We start from the raw sequence: 21,731 nt of genomic DNA, 5'->3' as shown, positions 1-21,731 counted from the left end.
CTACGTGCATATTCTTCTGCAGTTCCCCACCCCAGTCGAAAAGAAAAATGCAGAAGAATTTCTGTTAGTTACCACTTACGTGTTTAATCCAATTTAGAGAATCTGTGAGAAATAAAAATATTGCAGATAGTGGGAATGAAAAAAACATTTTTCATTAATTTTTTCGTAAGAGATTGAGTGGTTTTTTTACATAAATTGACAAAAATAATCACAAATGTAATCTGTAAAGACCCTTGGATTTAATTAAATCAAGCCCAGAAGACTTAAAGGTGTAATTCACTAGAAGCCCAGTAAGTGGCACAAATAGACCTTATGAAAATTGCTTATTATGAAAAGTCTTCTGAAACATGCAACAGGCAGCGTGTTGAGCCACATCCTTTTTGAAGAGAGAACTGATGCGTTTAGCTAAATTTATTTTAAAAGCTTGCCATGAGCACGAGTGAAGATGTAAGTTTTACAGAGGCAACAATATTCTCAGAGCCGGGCTGGCCTCTCCCACGCTGACACGGTACACAACTTTCAAAATACTTTCTTCGCACCCCAAAACCCTATACCATTCTGCAAGAATAGACCGATGCGTTGTAGCGCTTCGTGCCAATTTATTGGTTTTCCTCCTCTTGCCATCACACCCATTGTCTTGTAATGTTGTGATGCCATGTTAGCATTTTTCCTTATGCACTGGAGTGGTGATGACAGACAGATAGAGGTATTTTGGAAGTATTTCTTGTTATATCACGGGGAATTTAATATGAAAGGCTCTGACTCATACTTTCCTCTACATGCTGTCCTGTGAAGCTAGGAACATAAACCAGTTACCAGCGCAGACTCAGTTCGCGAGTCTTAGCTGTTCCTACTACCTTTCAGTCTTTTTCAAATGTATGTTATTTATCTGCAAGCAGAAGGGAAGGGGGAGACTCTATTAATCTTGATTCAGAATCTGAAGGAGAATTATGTTCTTCTTTGTTTAAGAAAATACCTTCCCAATGTATAAAGCACTACCAACAAAAAAACCCAGAACTTCTGAAGTGCCACCCTCCTTCGCCTCTTCCTCCTGGTTTTCCTTTCTTAAGTGTCTTTCCTGCAAGGAGCCTTTGGTGCTTGAGGAAGACTTTAGAGTCACCGTTTACATTAAAAATTGGTTTCTGTGGAAGGAGGGGCACACAGGATGATCTGAAAACAGGATGTGTTTCGGACACATTCCTCTGTTTGGTTCTCTATTTTGGTTTTACTTGGAGATTCATTTCCTTTTCATAACTGCTTGTAGCTCAGTGACCTGCTGAATGAGTCAGTTCTAACGCATTACCTTCAATCTTATGATGGAAGCTTTTTTTGATGTATACTCTTTAGAAAGCAGAAACGCAGCACTGAGTTTAAGTTGTGAGTTAACTAGGAGAGAAACACAGTCCGTACAACAGTGGTGTGGCCTACAGAGACAGAGGTGGAGAATGACTTCCCCTTTCCAGCCTTCTCCCAGCAAACAAAGGCTTTGATGTCATTTTAGAGAAAAGAACAAGAAACATTATCTGCTAGAATGACAACAGAAAATTTCCAAAAGCTGATCCAGAGATATTTAAAAACAACAAGTTGGGTGGGGTTTTTTTCTGCATTGTGAGCACAGTCTCTCGCTGTTTAAAAGCTGAATGTGTGTCTCCGATGTCGTGGTGGTCTGCAGCTGGGCTGGTTCAGCCAGCAAGCCCTCCCTGTGAGGAGGGAGGTGGTGGCTGGGAGAGCACCCGCTGACAGCCGGTGCTGCTCTGTCCTGCTCCATTTGTGATCTCCTGCAGCTGAGCTTGGGTGGGTACTTAGGATCTGCTATCTGATGTTGCAAGAATACAGGCTTTTTTGAGTGTGATCACTGAGGAAGTGAATATTGACTGATTTTAAAAAAAACAAATTCACCCTAATAATGCTTATAGTGGTTTGTCTAGAATCCTAAGAGGTGGATGGGTGTCTCTGTAGTGCTATCATTAAGACCATTTAGGTTTCCGTACACTAACCAGCTCTAAGCTGCACTCAGACTAAGTAGGTTCACTTCAAGTGGTATGTTTGATCTGGAATGCACTCTGCCTGTGGTTTTGCCTGTACTCCAGAATTAAGTATTATCATTTTAATTGATTATAAGTTAATGGTGTAAACCATGGCATGTAGTCATTTGGTTTAAATATGCTTATGCTGAGATAGTTTAGATTAGTATTAGAATCTTGAAGAAGGTACACTTTTAGCACTGCCATAATAGCAAACCTTGAAATTAATGGAATTGACTGATAAAAGTATTACGGTGCTTTTTCTTGAATTGAACTGCACATACTTTAAGTATTTTTTTCCCCAATAATTGCTTGATTTAACCTCTTCTAGATAAATTTCTGCAGCATATACATGTGGAAAATTTATACATTTAGATCACTAGAGTAAAGAAGAGTACTGTTCTTTGTAAAGACCAAAAAAAAAAAACCTATGCATTAACCTTCTTAAAAAGAGGAATCAAAAGCAGGACATATGGACATATCAAATGCGGTAAGACAAAGTGTAGAATGAACATAGAAGTATCTACCTGCAGTGAAAGACATATTTACTGGAACTGGGGGATAAGTGACTTTTTTTTTAAAGGAGTGTCACATGATGGTCATCAAACAGTAATAAATTGCAGAAGCATCTGCCAAAACAAGAGTTGTTAAAGATACACATCAAAAATATTACCATATTAGCTAGCAGAGTCCAAAAGCTAAGGAGCAAAGCTCATGTTAATGATTTGTGGTTAGGTGATTCGGGGCAAGACTGGTTCATAAGATTATCTTTTGTAGGACTTGGACCTGGAGATTCCAATTAGTGCATTGAATGGAAGACCTTGATTAAAGACCATTTTCGCACAGTTCTCTTTTTACTTAACCCGTCTCACCTTTGAACTGAGGGGAAAAAAGGATTTTTGAAAGCTAGAAGTAATGATGTCTATCATTTGAGAAAGTAAAAATGAGAGTGGGAATGAAGTAGCAATGTAATCTGGTTTTATTCTTAAAAATGTAGGAGTTGGTAAAGTCACAAGTATTTTCTGGTTAGTCAATATGTATGTAAAGATTACTAAATTTATTGCATACGAACAGAAAGAGTAATTGCATTTTGCTATTGATATTAGTGCCTTTCTTAAGCTGAGTGCTTTAACAGATGCACTTTACATATACCTCAGTGACTAATGGAATTCTGCCGTATCTTGGTTGTGACTCAACATCTGCTTATTGGATGAGCTTCAACTGTGGTGTTCACGCAAAACTGTTAGGGCAGTCATTTAGGGGTGGTAAAGGGTTTTAAAATTCTGCTTTTTTGAAACATACAAATCAGCATCACACTGTTATGGTCCTGTCCACTTTTATATAGTGACAAAAGGTAAACCACAGTGTCAAACATTTTCTATTTCGCCCATGTTCAGTGTTCCCCTCAGTCATTCTCCCATGTCAGAAAAAAACTCCAAATGTTTAATTGTAGTTGATCTATTTGACTGTAATGTGGTATAAAACAAATGGTGCCTTTTCCAATTTTGTGCGATAACAAAGACTGGGCTTCAAAGTATTTTCATGGAACAGGTATTGTAGCGGCTTGGTTATGGAGCCTCAACAGCTTTGATAGTACTCCTCAAAAGGTTTACTAACATATTGCAAGGTATACAATTGTACAATTACAGTTTTTCCACGTTCTAGAAAATAAAAAAATGTAACTCATTTTTTATATCTTGTTTTTAAAGTTCATGGTTAAGTAAACATCTGTCCCTTGAATCTGGCAAACTGGCACTTTTCCAAATCAGAACAGAACACAATGTTGCAAAGCACCAGTGTAATTAAAGAGGGAAGCAATTTGCATTATTTTTCTATAAAACTACTCTTGAGTAACAGATGGCGATTGAAACATATTGCTCCAGAGACATATGGAAGCCTATTTGTTCCATAAAACTCAAGAGTGAATATTAACCCCCAAATTACTCTCTTCAGTGCTGAAATACGATTGCGTAGTACTCTCCAGTATGGCTATAATTACAGTGCATAGCAACTCATGTCTCTGAAAATACAGATACAGGGAAATGTTTCAGAGATTAGTTTTTCATTTGCAGTTTCCTATAATCCGATTATTAATGCTAATCTGAAATAATTAACCAATTTGGTTTTACTGCTTCAGTGCCAGGCTGCCATTATCATTTATAAACTTAAACTTGTAATAAGTATTATAACAACCCATCTTAACATCTAAACAGCCCAACAGTTAATTAAACAGTACAAAAATGAACCAAGCAGCCGTGTTTCCAAATTCCACCCTGCAATGGGCTGATGTCTCCAAGTGTGTAAAACAAAAAAGAAAAGAACCGTCAGTTCCCCCCATCTGTGTTTTGCTGCCTTGATTCCGCTCTCACGGATGGTGTCCTGGTCTCCCAGAGGTCTCAGTCAAACAAACAATGAAATTTTTACTTGAATCACAACACAGCATCTATGATATAAAATTAGATTTTGATACAATTAACTGCAATCATGACAAGCTCTTACTGAATTCACCTTGTACAGAGATTTACATCAGATCTGTCACTGGATTTTTGACAGTTTGTTATCACAAACATATATTGGCCAGGAACACCACCAAATGGAGACCCTCAACAAGGAAGATTCGGAATAATTAATAACTAGAGGCAGAATAGCTTTAGTTTTTTCAAGGATTATAATGGCTGAAAGTATTTGTTTGGAGTGATTCCTCAGAGTACTTTGCACAAATACAGCAGTAGCCAGGCGTTAGACTAGTTTAGCCCTGTTTCACCCCATCAAATTGTAGGTTAATGCCAGGGAGTGATTTTTTGGTGTGCTTGGGAATATGGAGGCTAACCATGTATGACAGAGCTTTAATATTCAAAATGATTTTTTTTTTTTATTCTGTATGGAACTCAGCATATATATTTGCCAAATTAACACAAAAAACTGTGAGAAAGGACTTTTTACAGTTGTGGGCTGGGTTATAACTAATAGATGTGGCTGCAGATGGGAGGCCCTTATGAGCAGGTATCTCTGGACTGCTGTTAGGCGCTTGAGGCGCATTTGCACCCCCCAATCCCATCCAGAGGCTACTTGAAAGACGTGCAGCTACAGGGGCCCCCAGGGCCCCCCAACGCTGCTCCTTGCTCCTGCCTTCCTCCGGGCAGCGCTAGGCAGGACTCCCCCCAGCCCCGGGGTGACCAGCAGGAGCGGTGCCCTGGCCAGTGGGTGCCAAAGGGCCGGTCTACACCCAGGGGAGGGGAAGCCTTTGAGGTGGGAGTGCTGAAAAGGAAGCTGGTGGCTCAGGCCTTGCAGGATGACCATCCCTTCAGGAATGATTTGGGGAAAACAGCTCTTTTTCCTTTGTTTTCCCAAGAAGGACGGGAGAACTGTTGTAGTGATTTATAGCGTTAGAGATTTCTGTTTATCGCTTGTCTAAAGGCTACAGTTTTTAAATTAAATTAAAGCAATAGGTCTTTGCTGTCATTTTAAAGTGTTTCAGTAATGCTATTTATTTTTATAGTGCCTTGTGGCATCCTCTGAGGCACACGGCATAATAAATACATAATGAGGCTGCCTCACACGAAGAGATAATTATCAGTGGGAAAAGATGGGGAAAAGTGTTTATTGAAGTGCTCTAGAATAGCCACATGTTGCTCTAGAATACCCACATTTTTAGTGCTACTTGAGACTGTGAAAATAATTTTTCTGTTGTGTGAACAACTGTTTCTTCCTTCCTTGGCATTCCCAAAGCAACACGTAAATATTTGAGGCCGCATGCACACTCACGTCACCTCTGCTTATTGGTGATCTGCAGTATTACGCCATTATTTATTGTGTCACTTGAGCAGATAAGCACATGGCTCTATTTACACATCTACCTAGTTTCCAAAGAGAATTTATCCCAGTGCCTTGTAAAATGAGGCCACCGGAGAGATGAGATGCTCCAAGTGTCGTTAAATTCAGGGTGAGTGTGTTTCTGTGTGGAAAACTCAGGTGACTGCTGCCATTTGAGCACCAAGAATGCAAGGCCTCAGATCCAGCCCTCTGAGTGTTAATTTACTTAGTGTTGGTGCCTACCGGGTTTTAAAACTCAACCTGAACGGAGGTTGGAGAGAGGTGGGGGTTGGTCTTTTCTCCCAAGTAACAGGCGATAGACAAGAGGAAACGGCCTCAAGTTGCGCGAGGGGAAGTTTAGGGTGGGTATTAGGAAAAATTTCTTCACCGAAAGGGTGGTTGAGCATTGGAACAGGCTGCCCAGGGAAGTGGTGGTGTCGCCATCCCTGGGGGTATTTAAAAGCCGGGCAGAGCGGTGCTGAGGGACATGGTTTAGTGGTGGAGCTGGCAGTGGATGGCTGGACACGATCATCTGAGAGATCCCTTCCCACCTGGACGGTGCTATGGTTCCGTGGTCTGTGTTCACATGGAAACACACGGAGCGATGTCCAGCCAGCGGCTCGGCTCGGCGGGGACGCGGGCTGTGTCCAGGGGAAGGGGACGGGAGGGGCGAGCCGCCACCCCAGACTACATCTCCCGTCGGGCTGTGCGCTTCCGGCGTGCCGTGACGCAGAGGCGCTGCCTCCTGTGAGTGGCGCCGGGCGGGGCGGGGCTCGGCTCCCTCCCTCCGCCCGCCCTCCCTCCTCCGCCGCCCCCTCCTCCTGCTCCTCCTTCTCCTCCTCTTGCTGCTGCTGCTGCTGCTGCGGCGAGCCCGAGGCCGAGGGAAGATGGCGAAGACCTATGACTATCTGTTCAAGCTGCTGCTGATCGGGGACTCGGGCGTGGGCAAGACCTGCCTGCTCTTCCGCTTCAGCGAGGACGCCTTCAACACCACCTTCATCTCCACCATCGGTGAGGGGCCGCCGCCGCCATCCCCGGGGGCGGGAGGGGTCCTGGCCGCGGCCCTCCCGCTGGCAGGGCGGCCGTGGGGCGGGCGGGAGGGATGGGGGGCGCCGCCCGGGGCCGCGGCCGCGCTGGGCGGCCTGTGCGGGGCTGTTGCGCGGGAGCCCGGCGGCCGTTAAGCGGCCGTTACGGGCCCCGCGCGGGAGGAAGCGCCGGGGCGCCGCCGCCGGGCCCCGGCTGCTCCCGTTGAGGCGATGTGGGGGCCGTCGGGGGCCGCGGGGCGGCCGGGCTGGGCGGGGGCTTTCCTCCGGTGCGGGGCCTGCCCGGGGCCCGCGGGATGCCAGCCCGTCCGCCGGCGGCAGCAACAGTTGGCCGGGCCTGGGCTGTGCGCGGCCCCCGGGCTGGCGGGAGGGGGGGTTGGGGGGCTGCTCGGCGGGGCGGCCCCGGCGATGGCGGGCGCGGGGCCGCAGCAGGAACCAGCCCTGCGCGAACCGGCTGGGCTGCGGGGTGACCTCCCCGTCGGGTTTTCCTGCGCATTGGCGGTTGGTGGCTTCACGCCGGGATGTACGCCTCAGACAGTGGAGGAGGGCTTGGACCGCTTCAGCCGGCGGTGGGTGTCGCCGGCCTGCCTGGTGACAGGGACCGAGCCGCTCCCCTCAGGGACTTATCCACCCTTCTCTTTCCTCAGCTCCCCTACATCCCTGTGTGTGTTCCTGTAGACGTGGCTCACGATTTTGAGACTCGGAGTAATTCTGTTCAAGCTCTTTAGTGACTGGAGTTAGAAGCTCCTTAGTGACTAGACAGAGGAACCTCCTTGGCAAAAGTTGAGTTCAGTTATAAATTTGGTGGTGAAAAGGTATTTCTAAAGCTTGACTAACCTCTCTTAATGACAATGAGATGCGATATATGAAAACAGACTGCTGTGGCTTATATTTCTGTAAGATTTGTAATTCCTAAAATACTTCCTGTATAACATAAAGTTTTCAAGTTCTTCACTGAGGTATTGCTGAATATCAGTCTGACAAGACTTGAGATTTATGGTTAGCTACTTGTAATTGAGGTTGCTTTTAAAATAAAATTAGGTACACTGTTTTCAGGATGAAGGGGTAAACTGCAGTGGAGGTTGATAGTATTTAGGAGGGCAAAACGAATGCTGACTTTGAAGAATAACACTGAGAGAATGAGTAGACTCTTTATTGGAAGGAAATTGATTTAAAGATGAGGTGGAATAATGTGTGACTTGGTTTGTGTTACCCAAATGCTGTATCCTTTTCAGACATGTGTTGAACTCGGTGTGCAGGGAAGAAACAAATTTTTATTTAGGCAGATAGAGTTGATTAAACAAGGTACGGCTGGTATTTCTAACGCTGTAAGAACATATTTTCTGCATTTCAAACAAATATTTCTGAAGAATTAAAATGGCACATTCCTCTTCTCTCTGCAACCATTTTCAAATTGGTGTATTAGTAACAGCAGCTAATCAAGGCCTGAGTAGCATTTTACCTGAAATGTTATTTTGCTGTATCTGTGCTGGAATAAAAGGCTTAATAAACATTAATAAATGCTATAGCTTAGCTAAAAAAAACCAACGCCCTACATTGGTACTGTGATAAATATAAAATACCTCTTTATATTTGTAAAGAGATAGCTAACATAAACGTGTGTGTCTGTCTTCCAACTACTTTCTTGGTGTTTCTTGAACTGCTTAGCCCCTTGATATTTCTCAGTGATCCACTTTGAAGTCTTGAGGATTGTGAGTGGGATGCTGTTTTTTCTTACTTTATTCAGTGAATATAGGATTTGCTCTCTTTTCTTTCCTTTATATTTGCTTTCACAAGGATCTTATTTTCAACACTATTCAACTTGAAGAATTTTACTAATAATTGAGGCATACTTCTGGTTCCGTAGGTAGTATTTGTGATTTCACAGTTACGTTTTCCTTCTTATATTTTGTTTCTTCCAGTCCCTTTTATTTTGTAGCGGAGGACCTACAAACAGGAAAGTTGACAATGCAGGAAAGAGTGAAACTGTTCATAAAGTGCTGACGTATGCTTAAATAAAAATACTTGGGTTTTTTTTTCAGTTTTCCTCATGTATTGCTTTAATTAGTTTTAGGTCAATCACGTAGATCTAATCTGTTTGTTCTTGAGGACACACTCGTGTGCACGCTCTCTCCTTCTCTGTGAATGCATGCTGGCTGCTCAATACTAGTCGGTTTTACAACCATAACTAATACATCTGATGAGCTTCAGGGCATTCCACTTTTAACAATTCTGACTTTATTTTTTTTTCCTTGACCGGTAAAGCATAGCCAACCATGGTATGGAGGGAGACATGGGGATGCAATGCTTTTCACAAACAGGTCCCCCTGCCAGTTGAAGTTTTAAGGTCTCCAGATTAGCATTCCAAATAGAGTAGTGCACTGAGTCTTCCATAAGTATAAGCTGCCAGGCTGTTTTGGTTATATATTCTCCAAAAAGTGGATTCTGCAATATGATGGTACCTGCTGTTAGCTGTGTGTTCAATTCAGAATGATTTTAATTAGCACGCACCATATTATGTGCCCTTAATGGTGCCCTAGTTCTCCTCCAGTCTGTCTCCCTGCTAACAAGATCAGAGTTGGTTTAACTGTAGAAATCTGAGAAGGCATATGCTTGAGATGTGTTGACATCAAATTTTATTGTTTAATCTTACGTATGTAAATGCTGTTTGTGAGTGAGGTAAGTCATTTAGACGTTTTTTTCTTAACTACATGGAGTTAAACTTTTAACTGTTTCACCTTTTTTTCTTATATTTTGCATCCAAAAATGAAAGCAAAACTTTGTTGCCATGATGAAAGGGCCCATGTCATGTCTAAGCACCAAATATCTTTCTTATAATTTCCCCACTCCTGTTGTTCTTTAGTAGTTTAAACAATAACACTTCAGTTACCAGAGCAATGGAAACACTTTCCAAGAGGAAAAAAAAAAAGTAGGAGGGGGTATTGTAGAATATTTGTTTCACTTAGCTTCAATGTTCATATTACACAAATGAGTCAATAATGAATTGTAGTTACTTTGTCATCTTGCATGATATACTTGTGTCCTACTTTGCACTTTCCCTTCTCTTCTGCTGTCATGCAAAACGTGCCTGTAAGGCTACATCCTTGGAGAGTGCTTGGAGGTTTGCGAATGGTCCCTTTTCTCCTCAAGACTTTGGTCATGCTATAACAATGGCTGTACTGATTCAGACAAGAAGGTCTTCCAGCCTGGTGTCCTGTGGCCAACAGTTGCATAAGAAGTAGGATAAAAGTGCGGTGTACCTGTATTTATAATTTATCAGGCTTTTTATTCTTTTTTGGGTGACTTGTTGGTCTTTCTGTCTTTGTTTTGGCTACCTGGCATAACTAAGACTTTTGGGAAACTGCTACCCATTATGAGAAGGGAACAAGTGATTTTTCTTTCAGATGATCCTTTTGGTTATTCTAGGACGTGTTTTCAATCTGTGAAAACACCCATTGGCCTTTAGCAACTTCAGGCAAGGCAGGTCCTTGGCCTTCAGCAACTTTAATTTTTTTTTTATGTCAGACTTTGTAGCTCTTTTTGGAAAATTTCTAAAAGGGTTGAGAAGTCATAATAGTGCTGTGCTGCCTAGTGAGGATCAACTTTTCACTGTTAACATGGGATAATTCTATTTACGACGGGAATGTGTTATGTAAGGTTATGTTGTTTGGTTTGCTTCCTGAATGGAAACTTCTGCTTTTGCACAGTTCTACATGGAAAGTAAAATGCAGTTGAGTCAGCTCATTTTCATACTTAAACAGCTCCTAAAGCAAAACTTATCTTGGAGTATCTCATATGCATTTTGCTAGTAGTTTCAGTGCGGTGTACAGGAATAAGAATCATTAATTTATCAGTCTCTAAGTATCTTAACTTGCTGTTCGAGTAGTGCTGCCTGGTAAAACTGGATTGGGTTTATCGTTCCAAATAATAAAACTTATTCTTTGCATTCCTTTCAACTTTTTGTTTATACTGGTTTCTACAAGAGAAAAGTTACGTCTTTTAGCTGATAGCATTTCTGACTTGGTACAGGGGCATGCTGACTCTGAAACAAAATTTATGGTATTTATTTTTTTTAATCCAAGATGATATCAGCATTTGTCAGGAAGTTGCCCACACGAGATAGGACTGTATCTGAGACATGAAACAATTTGTTGGTTTTAGAGAAGTAACTTTTCCTTAGCCTACATCTTGCAAAATAGGGCACTACTCTGGCAGTCGAGCACGTGTATGCTGACCTCTGAACACTTTGATGAAAATCCTTTGACAAGCAAAATTATCAACTTCCCTTTTGCAGTGAAATTTCCATGTCTGTACTGTGTAATGGAAATTGTTTTAGTGTACTCAAGTCAAATTATGCCTCACTGAATATTTCTACTCTTCTTCCCCACACTTACTTGTATGATGGATAAAAGATTTGTTGTTGGTTGGTTGTTGGTTTTTTTCCACCCTCCCATTGAGCTTCAGCATTCCCTATCCTCATTCAATCAATTCCTTTTAGGCTTCTCCAGATGGCAGGAGCTGTAGAAGAAAACACCCCTCAATGATAGATGAGCAAAGGGAGGGAACAGTCAGGAAGGCATTGTCAGTAGTATTTTATTAATGGTCATTATAATAAATAAACTGTAAGTTAGACTTTGAAGTGACTGAGTCTGGTTTAAGTGTCTCAGGTGGCACCGTTATTCGTATCTACAGAATGGAAGCGCATGTTCAGGGTTTGTAGGATCTGGGACTTGAGTATCTCTTCAGTACAGTGTGAGAAGGAGGTCAAGAGTTTACATGGGAACAGGGGCAGACAGCATTATGGAGGTAAATGTGAAACTGGAAGAATGATTCTGTTTTCATGATGTGTGATGGGTGGCCAGCAAGATGTTGGTGATGTTGATCCTGATGATGTATCCTGATGTTGATCAGCAAGTGTTGTGGTTGGAGACATTGTAGGTCAAAAGCATTAAAGTTGTGTCTCTTCTGACCTTAAATTTGATACTAACACCTAGCTGGTAACAAAAGGCATCTTGGACTTTGATTTTCATCTGCTGATGAGATTGTGTTTTCCTACTGTATTCTGCAACAGGCCAACAATGTAAATAAAAACGGCTTTTATTAAAAATGCTGTTGCAGCTTTCTTGCTGCGTGTTACTGTGAAACAGTGTGACAGATGTCTGACTGTTTTTTGCCTATTCCTAATTGGCAGATGGAGGTCTATCTTGGTTGGGTGTTATCTGGTTATTTGAGTGACAGGATGGCAGCTTGGAGCTGTTTTTGTGGCTTGGTTTGAATGCAAAGCTAAGAGCATAGACTAATATCGAATATAGGAACAAATGTATTGATTGATGGATACAGGCTTTGAGAGAGGTATTGAAGACACATAGCTTTTGTTTGGGAATTTTTATTTACATTTTTGGAAGGCTTTTCTACTCCTTGTGCAATAGGGCGTCTTTTAGTAGAAATAGATTTTGAACTGACTTATTTCAAAATTTAACTGAAATTCATAATAGATGAATACATAAACAGTATTTATAGTGATGCTTTCTTTCTTTTTTTTTGTGATAGAAAATAGGTGTGTGTTTGTAATTCAAAGGATATTATGTTGCTTTTTATCTTTAATCGGATGTTATGATAGCTAAAGTGCCCAGTATATCAAGCTGACTGTAGATATATAAAATAGATCTGATCTTTTTCCAATGTGAATGAACTATGAATAATAGTTACTTCAATGGAGTGGCACTGCGTAAGGCTCTTGCACAAGCAGAGTTGATCGAGAGGCTTTTAGTTGTTGGACTTCCAACTCAGAACTTAAGTCAGCAACTTGCTGTCCCAACAGGGTTGCAGTGGGATGTAGTTTAGTGCCTCTTAAGGGGGTTTTGGCCAATAATTGCATGTAATATCAGTTTAATCTTGTGGTTTACAGTAAGCTTTCCTCTTAAATGTAAGCTATGACACTTTTGATTAGATTGTATGCAGTTTTAAAGGCAACTAAAGTACTGCATGTTTCAGAAGATTCTTTTCTGCTAGGGACAACAAACAGTTGGCCAAGTTTAAGATCATGTGTGTTAATTTTGCTGCTGCTGTGCAGAATGTATTGCTTTGGGCACCAGAGAAAAACCTGATGCTGAATGTCAGTGGCATTCTTTCATATGTATGGCAACATCTAAGAACGTGTAAACCAGACAGGTTACTAACAGAAGTCTGTCACCAAATCTGGAACTTGGGAAGAACAGTTTGAATTTAAGAAATTGGGCAAATCTAAAGTGGCTGCCAGCCAGGGAACACATACACTGCTCCCCGCCTCCCCCTGCAACAAAATCTTCCTGTCTTTCATCTGCTGGAGAGAAATAGCTTTCTTTTACTGAAACAAAATATCCTGTCTGTATGGTGTGACTTCTGATGGGGTTAAAGATGAAGTAAGGTATCTGTGTCAATCCAAGCATGGAAGGAAGGAGGAAGATGCAGTAAATCAGAGTAACTGCTGGCTGTGAGAACTTCTCTGGTTTAGCAGAAGTGACTAGAGAGGAGAACCTGGAATATGCAATGCAGGACAAGGGGATAAGTGGCCATTAAAAGCATCTTGCATAACGTAGGAAAAAACCCCAAAACCGTTATGTGCCAGAAAGACAAGTATAGCCTTTGCTAATAAGTTATGTGGTTTTGCCTCTTAATTTATGTAGTAAAAATCTTTCAATAAAGGCTTATTTCATCATTCATATAAGAAGTTAAATACAGCAGCCCTTCTTCCCGCATGTCCTTTGCTTCCCAACCAAAGATCTCCCCACATACTTCATCCCCGTATAAAAACATGGGTTTAGAAAAGCCTCCAATAAAAATGATGTTCCCGAAGTCTGTTGAGAGTATTATCTTTAAAAATAACTTCAGTAACTTTAAACCTTCTGCTTTGACTTGTGGCCTGATTTTGCTCCCTCACTAGGTACTTCACAGACTTGCTTCTAAAACACAACCATATTTCAGACTCTAACTGAAATTCCTAGGTTAGATGACTTATCTTAACAAAGATAATTCTTACTGGATGAGACAGTTTGATCTTCACAGATAACCCAGATCCTTTCGGCCAGTTACAAAGCAAAGAACTGTTTTACTGCCATTGTTGACGTGAGCTTTTTTTTTTCCATTTTTATCTTGTTTACGTTGCTGGTAATACCTGTGCTGGTAATTTTCTGTGCATTTCCTTCCAGTTTTAGCAGGTCTGTGCATTCTGAAGTCTCATCTGTTTCATGAGTGGGGTGTTCCTGCATTCCTATAAAACTTTCAAAAATTTCATCACTGCTCATCTTTTTTAATCACTTATGTCTTTGTAGTGGTCATGCATAATTTATACGTCCTCTGTCTAACATAATCCAATTCAACTTTTGGTTTTTTCCCCCTCTGCCTCTGACCCTATCTTTATAGGGTTTATCTCTAAAGGAGGTGGTTGGCAGTGCAAGTTGTTGGGCTATAGCAGTGTTTAACTGTACATTCTGACTGCTCCAATCAAGTCTTCCATACCTGTCTTAAATCTGCAGCTGATGGGGTATGTATGCAGCACCTGTCTTAGGTACTGCTGGAACAGAAGCTACAAAGTGCATTGTTTGTACCGTGCAAGGATGTTTTAATGTCTAAGTGATCCATGACTTACCAGTTCTTCCTTTGTTTTGTGCATTCTGGGGCATTCTGTATGCTTGCTTTTCATGTAGCAGCTCTTCAGTTGTAAACAGACAATAGTATGGCCCAAAAAAGTTTTTATTTCTTCATTCTGAATAACCAGTTCAGTGTAGACATCCAGATCAATTGGGAGCCCTAAATCTTTAAGAGGCTTTTTAAAAAATAAGTGGCATCTCCATTTCTTATTGGACAGTCATATAGGTTCATCCGGACCAAAAATTACTGAACAGAACCAAATCTAACCTTTTGGGCCTGTTCTTATCGTTACAACTGAAGTGTAGTATATGAATAGCGACCAATGAACTTGAAGTCATGGTGGCAAGGTAGTATTGGTTACGTAGGATTTTTTTTTTAATCAGGCATTTTTTTTTACCCTTTGGGTGCTTAAGGTGCTAACTTTTGGATGAAGCAAGCTTTTTTTTTATTTTACAGCAATATTCAGTTGGAGCTGTCTTGGTTAAAGACAACATTTTCTATGTTTTCCACATCTACAAACATATCTGATTTACAAGCAGGAGATTGAGGATCATCTTTTCCTGTTCTGGGAAAATGATGCCTTTGATATGGACTAATCATATGTCATCTCATATTAAGCACTGGGCTTCTGAAAGAATAATCAAATATTTGTATTCCTAAGCCACCTTCTAAATGGGAAGATCTGGTGTTCTTACCCATTAAAACATGTGACAAAGTTGGGGTTTTTTTTGTGTGTGTGCAGTAGAAAGCCATGTGCTGCATGTCCCAGAGACCTGAGGGAAAGAAGACCTTCAAAGTAGGTGACAGATGCACAGGTGTCCCATTGCTCACACGTTAAGTGAGTATGGGGCTGGGTCCTTGGGAGATCGCTGCAGCCATTTCTGTTCCATATCTAGCCATAGTTGGAGTATGAAATAAACAGCGATTCCTCTACTAGCATGGAGCTGCAGCTGGTCAGGTCATATTCTGGTGTAGGATCTATGCTGGAGCTGCTTGCAAGCTGCTCGTGGGCCACCTTTTGGCCTATATTAACTAGGGCTTTAATGATTGGTTCAATGGAGTCTGTGGTCTGCTACTCATCAGAGGAGAGCTGTGACTCTGTGCTCAAAGTTACGCCGTCAGTAGTCATTGCATATGATGGTAAGCTGAATTATGGAACTCACCCAGATGAAAACTAGCCTGATTGAAAGAGAAGAGGATTCAGTTGTAACTCTTTAGTGGCAGCACCTCCCGTAGTTTCAGGAGGCTGTGAAACTGCAGCCTCAAGCCTCTTGGCCGATTTTAACGTTTGCTGCTCTCCATTTGCACATTGGCTTGAAAGGAGTATGTTCTCAGAGCAGCTAAGTTAGTGCATTCCTCGTAGAGACATTCAGTCTATAAATAATCCTTAAAATAAACAAACTTTGCTGTCTGTATCAGTAGTGCAATTTTAATCTATTTCAAAATTATTTTAGATGAAACTAAGTTACCACCAAGTGTAGCTTATTTTACATTCAAAATAGAACGAGAGGTAGACATAGGTGAATTTGTGTGCACTTTCATATGACTGTAATACCTCGGTTGTAAACTCTAAAAGATATTCTGCAGGAACCCAGCCCCTTTAAAGTTGGTCTGTTGTGGCAGTTGGTAATTTTACTCATGTCAAGCAGTAATAAGTTTCTACTGTTGTGTTGTTTTATAGTATTTAAATTTAGATCGAGTGGTTTTGGTGTTTAGAATCATGCAAGTCAAAGGCTGCTCAAAGCAATCTGTAAATTCTGAATTCAAAATGCTGGAAAGAGACTTTCACTTTGCAGGATCTCCTGGTGTTTGCATTGAAGCACTGCAATGCACGGTTGCAATGCATGGTTGTGGTGGCAGAACTCATAGGAGCACCATTATGAACAAGTGGCTGAAGAGCACTGGATTCAAATCTTAGTACGATAATCAGGTTACACCAACTGTTATCGAGCTGTCAAAACCATGAATGCTTCAAAGTATAGGTTGGTCTAATTCTGATGATTACAAGTTGTATTCTGAATCCCTTGTTTTCTTTTAAGTAGAAAGTAGCTTAAGAAAGGAAGCTTAGAGTGGTTGCTGCACTGTAGCTGAGGAGACATGCTGAAGGAAGCAGCAGTTTGCTCTGTATTATGAACTTTGGTCTGAGCTCGGTAGCAAGTTTCAAGATCTTATGAGCAGGAAACTGCCTTATGTTATATATACACATGGCACCTGCATTCTTTATTGCCTTACCTACTTCAGCCATTTGTATGTATTTATTTTGCCAGCGTAACGTGTTTAAATTTTAAGAACCTTCCTGTATTAATATCTTCCAAGGAGCAAGAGACTGCTCTGTGTATCACTGTGTAGGACACTGGTATTAGATTCTTTGTATGGGTGAATAGTAAGACAAATAAAGGCCAGTTAACCTGAAGGAGCCTATTCGTACCACTCTGAATTTAGTAGTGTTTTGTGGGTTCTTAAAGGGCTGTCCAGAAGGAATAGAATACAGCTTTGTCCCTTTAAGTTGCGAAAGGATGAATAAAACTGGTTGCACTTGTGTATAATTCTAAAACAAATTTATCTTAGAACTTTTAAAAAATGTTGACCTTCACCCTGGTGTGTTGCTTCATGTTAATCTGCTGTATTTTTGAATGGTTGCAATAAAAGACTACTGCATCTTTAATCTACATAGTGATACAAGACGTTGCTGAGATCATCTGAAAATGCCTTGCAGATGTTACTAGGGATTAAAGCCAAATGTTCAAGTTCAAAATGATTAGACTTTGTTCCTTTGCATGAGGCTGTATGACACACTGGCGTGTTGCAAGTGTTCCCCACCCGGTCTTTTACATTGCTCTTGTTTCCTATTTGGTCATTTCTTATGTTTACTGAAAGCCTTCAAGAAAGGATCTAATATAAAAGCAAATTTCTGAGGCTTCATTTATCTGCCTTTATAGATTGAGACAGTATACCGATGTAGCGCAATAAAATAATCCCTTAAAAACACCATTAAAAAAAATAATTGTGTTATTTAATCCAAAACATGCAATACCTACTGCTGAGAACAAAAAAAAAAAGTAATCCCTGGGTAAGCTTGTGGGGAAAATCTGTGGGAACAGATTGATGTCCCTCAGCTGTTGGATGCACATGGAAAAGAACAAGTTTCTGGAAGAGTGTTGTTCTGTTGGTCTGTCTGTGCTTGGAATCTGCATGGAAGATGTTGAGACTCTTTAGCTCTGTTCACGTGTGTCCACCCAAAGCTCGTGTGTGTGATCAGTGCTGGTACCTGCGTGTCTGTCATCTCGTGGTGAACAAGGTGTGTACGTGAGCGCTTCAGTGTCCTTCAGCACCGATTGCTGACAGCTCTTCAAAGCACGGTGAAAAGCAAATGTGCCGGCAGCAGTTGATTCTGAAACATGTCCTGTGGCGGTGTCTTGAAGATCACAGGCTTGGGATGGGGCACTCAAATTCAAACCCATGCTTTGGAGAATCATCAGAACAATACCAGCTGTTACAGCTATGCTACAGAACTATACTGCTTGATAGTCCTGATGTTCATCTGTGCAACTTAGTCGCTTGCTGTTCACCAGAACAAAGCCTATAGGGAGAAGTGTTTTCTAAGTAGTTCTCTCCCAGAATTCAACAACCTGAAGGTGAAGCATATTGATTTTCAGTCATGTGCCTCTTCTCACTTCCTTTTTTTGAAGGTAACTTACAAATCTGCCTGCCTATTTCTGAGTTGCTTTTAATTCAGCCTTAACTCTGAGTGACTGCAGGAAAATATTTTCCTTTCCTTTTGTATATCTTGAAGACCGTTGTGTGTTGTGTCCTGCAGTAGAAAAGTTGCAAAACTTTCTCCCTCTTCAGCTCTGCGCATTGAAAAAAATCAACCCTCCCACAACTCTACATATAAACACAGTAGAATAAGAAGGACCATGCTGTGAAGTTGGAGCAAGCCCAGCTTGAAAGCTGAAGCATAAATTCCAGTTGTTCTGATGTTGTATTGCTCAAAAGGGTAATGAGACTTTGTACCTTGACTCCTCTCCCCATCTTGTAATGAATTCCTTTTTATTGTGATCTATGTCCAATAGAGATAAGTGCCACAAAGTTTCTGTTTATCAGGGAATCCCACTGGAAAAAGTTTTATTTCCATTTAATTTTATTTATTCCGTTCTTACTTCAAAAGAGTAAGGTAAGATTTAGATAAGTAGGAAGATAACTTCTTTAAGAGGGTGGGGTTTTTATTATGTGCAAGTCATGCAAAATAGATCTTTTAATTTTTAGTTTAATAAACAAGATCTGATACTGTGGTTCATTGTTGATAGGTGGGTCTAAAATTAGACTCTTTATAGCAAGCAAATCGGATATTAATTTTTTCACAGCTCCTTTGCCAGTTTTTGGTGTTTAATCACCTTTAAAATTCCCTTGGCTTATATATTTAAAAAACAAAAAAACCCAAACAAACAAAAACCAACTAAACCATTTAAAATGCTAGTACATTGAGTACTAATTCATTTTTTTAAAGTATTGCTTTGCCATAGATGGAGAAAACCTCTGCTATGGTAAATATACAGGCTAGTGTATGCTATCAGAGATTGACATTTATTTGCATCCTGAAAGAGGTTCATTTCCTGTCTGACTTCTTGCTACAGCTGCACCAGAACAATGTTGCTAAATATACGGACTCTATGAATTTAGTGAAATGGGAAACCTATTAAATCAACTTGAGTTAAAATCAACAGGAATTGTCATCTGATCATGTAGCTCTCTGCCATGTAAGGTCCACCTGCTGCAAATTAATGTTGAGCCACCTGAGAAATAAAGTTAAAATACTGGTTAATGGTGTAATACAGGTAAATAATAATTCTAATACTTGCTTGCTGGTGGGTATTAAGTGATTTATTTTATTTTTTACATTAATTTGTAAGTTTCTTTTCTGTCTGTCTTTCACTAGTTTTATTATTCAAGAACATGGCCCTTCCAGTCCATTCTTTCTAAGCAGACTGAAGACCAGAGAAACCTTTACCTTCATGAAGTATTTGCTGGTACTGTTGTAACAGTTTGCCTGCTCCAGACAGAATACTTTGGTTTGGTTTCTTTGTGCTGTAGCGTTTTCTGCAACCGAAATTTTATTTAACTGAAATGGATTCTGTGGCACTGCAAAACCTGAAGTACGAGCTCTGGTGATACAGGGTTAAAATCACGGATGAGAGGAGAACAAAAGAGTAACAGTGATGCCTTGAGAGTAAGCTACTGTTCTAAAAACTAAAGTAGCAAAATGAGCTGTTTCAGCATTTCTGCTCAGTTTGTCCTTACAATTTTGTAAGAATTGTGTCAGACTGGTTTTGTGAAGGTTCATAGTAGAAAACCATTGGTACTGAAGCTGTAAAAGGAACCTCAATATGTGCCGCTGGGTAGTCCTGTATATTTAGCATTGTAGTGCAGCTCTTTGGAACGTTTCCCAATGTCTCTTTAAAATGATTGCATTACAGCTTAATTATGGGTGAGATGTGCCTCATTTGACAGTGTAACTAGGAACGGAATGGTGGAAGAGGAGTGTTGGCAGCATGGGTGTATGGGATGGACGTGACTTTTTGGCTTGGTGGCCTTGGTGAGGCTGCTCTCCCTGGCCTAGTATATGGCTGCATGGTGATGGACAACGGCTGTTGAATCCTGGCTGTTGAATTTTATTAGCTTTGTGTAGTGATACAAGCTAAACACAGTAAGGTGCAGCTCTCATGTTTAGGGGTTTTTTTTGTGGTTTTTTTTTGTTTCTTTTTTATGTAAGTCGTTGTGTGGCACTAATGACACTGACTTTTTCTTAGTGCGCAGACTTCTCTGCGCAGTGTATTCTTTGACAGAGCTTTGTTGGAAGCTATGGGAGAAAATACCCTCAGTAAAGTGAGGAGAGAGGATGCATCCCTGGCTGATAGTTACTAAGGATCTGAAAAGGATTTTGAAGAACAATAAGCCCTCTGCTACTTTTACCCCATGCTGTGAGGGAAATGCAAGCAATTACAGACCTAACCAGTGCGCAGTTTGGGTCTCAATTTGGGTGTCATCCTTGCAGACTGCAAGCTTGTGATTCCTGCAACAGATGCTCTCATATCCATATTTAATATGTACTGAGTGGTTAGGTGGACATCAGTGTGTCAGACTTTTGTGTGACAGCTCCTCTTCAGCAGTTAAAAATAATTATCCTGTTAGCCTTTGCATTCTAAGAATTAATCTGGGTCTGTGTTTTCTAAAAGCATCTAAAACTTGACTTCAGGTGGACATCCAAATGTTTCTGGGCTTTTTCTCCCTACTGGAGAGACCAGCACTGCATGTTGCATTTTAAAACTGTGAAAGCTGTGTTATCCTTTGCCATCAAACTTTCTGTTTCATGAGTAACTCTTCTCTATTAGACCTGAGTATCTTTTCTAACTTTGGTATCCGAGTATCTTCATGGATAAAGGAAACTTTCTGTCAAGAATTACTTTTGAAATGCTATAGTCATTAGGGTGTTTTACAGGGCGTAATTTAAATTTAACTGTAACCAAAGCGTTGCTTGTACTTGGCCATGCAAGTGTACTTGGCAGGAAGTGGTAGTACATGTCGCCAGGCTCGCTCTGCGAACGCTTGCAGCTCACCACTTCCTGCTACCGAAGGGAAAGAACAAAAGAAGCACCAGTTCCTAGTTCATTTTAGCCCCTAAAAAGTTGCAGTTGCATTTGTTAAACTTCTTAGTGTCATAACAGAGGTATGTATGGCCGTCCCCTTTGTATTCTTCTTTTAGCTTTGAAATTCATCTTTATTTTGGTGAAGTTCCTACTAAGTTCCAAGAAGATCTTTTTTGTGCCAATCCTGAGTTCTAAAAATGATTGAAGCAATGGTTGTATAAATCTTCTTGGTGCTGCGAGGGAAATGACTAACCACACGAAACCAGTCTGTGCAAGGCATGGATTAGCGCACATAGATACCTAACTGCAGCATAAGCTTGCTTTCTCAGAAGACCATCCCTACAGGAGTCTTTCAGTGTTTATGCTGATGTGTCTTTGCATATGTAGTTGACAGTAAATACAGAATTATTTTTAACCACAGTAGTCTCTGAACCTAGTTTTCCCGATGATTGTCATACTTAATTTTAAGACTCGAGGCCTAGACACAAAGGATTTTTTAAAACCAATTTCGTTTTTGTCCATGATACAATACCCTTTCCAGGAAGATCTGTATTTGTGCTTTGTAACCTTCGAGGCCA

The 21,731-nt window shown here is 40.8% G+C and overlaps 1 protein-coding gene across 4 annotated transcripts in view; it reads left to right on the top strand.

Annotated features, from left to right (window-relative positions):
* Positions 1 to 6,643: 6,643 nt before the first annotated feature.
* RAB8B (RAB8B, member RAS oncogene family) overlaps positions 6,644 to 21,731 on the top strand; it is a 30,998-nt gene continuing 15,910 nt past the window's right edge. For all 4 annotated transcript variants that reach the window (XR_010072465.1, XM_063346075.1, XM_063346074.1 and 1 more), the window contains exon 1: positions 6,644 to 6,848. Coding sequence is in view for 3 of the 4 variants with exons in the window: in XM_063346075.1 (XP_063202145.1) it covers positions 6,725 to 6,848 (124 nt within the window). In the remaining variant the exon portion in view is untranslated. The remainder of the gene's footprint in view (positions 6,849 to 21,731) is intronic.

The sequence above is a fragment of the Chroicocephalus ridibundus genome, chromosome 9 (genome assembly GCF_963924245.1).
Source record: "Chroicocephalus ridibundus chromosome 9, bChrRid1.1, whole genome shotgun sequence".
In the NCBI taxonomy this organism is placed as follows: Eukaryota; Metazoa; Chordata; class Aves; order Charadriiformes; family Laridae; genus Chroicocephalus; species Chroicocephalus ridibundus.
Note: the sequence above shows the minus strand (reverse complement) of the source record. Positions and strands in the feature narration are given on the sequence as shown.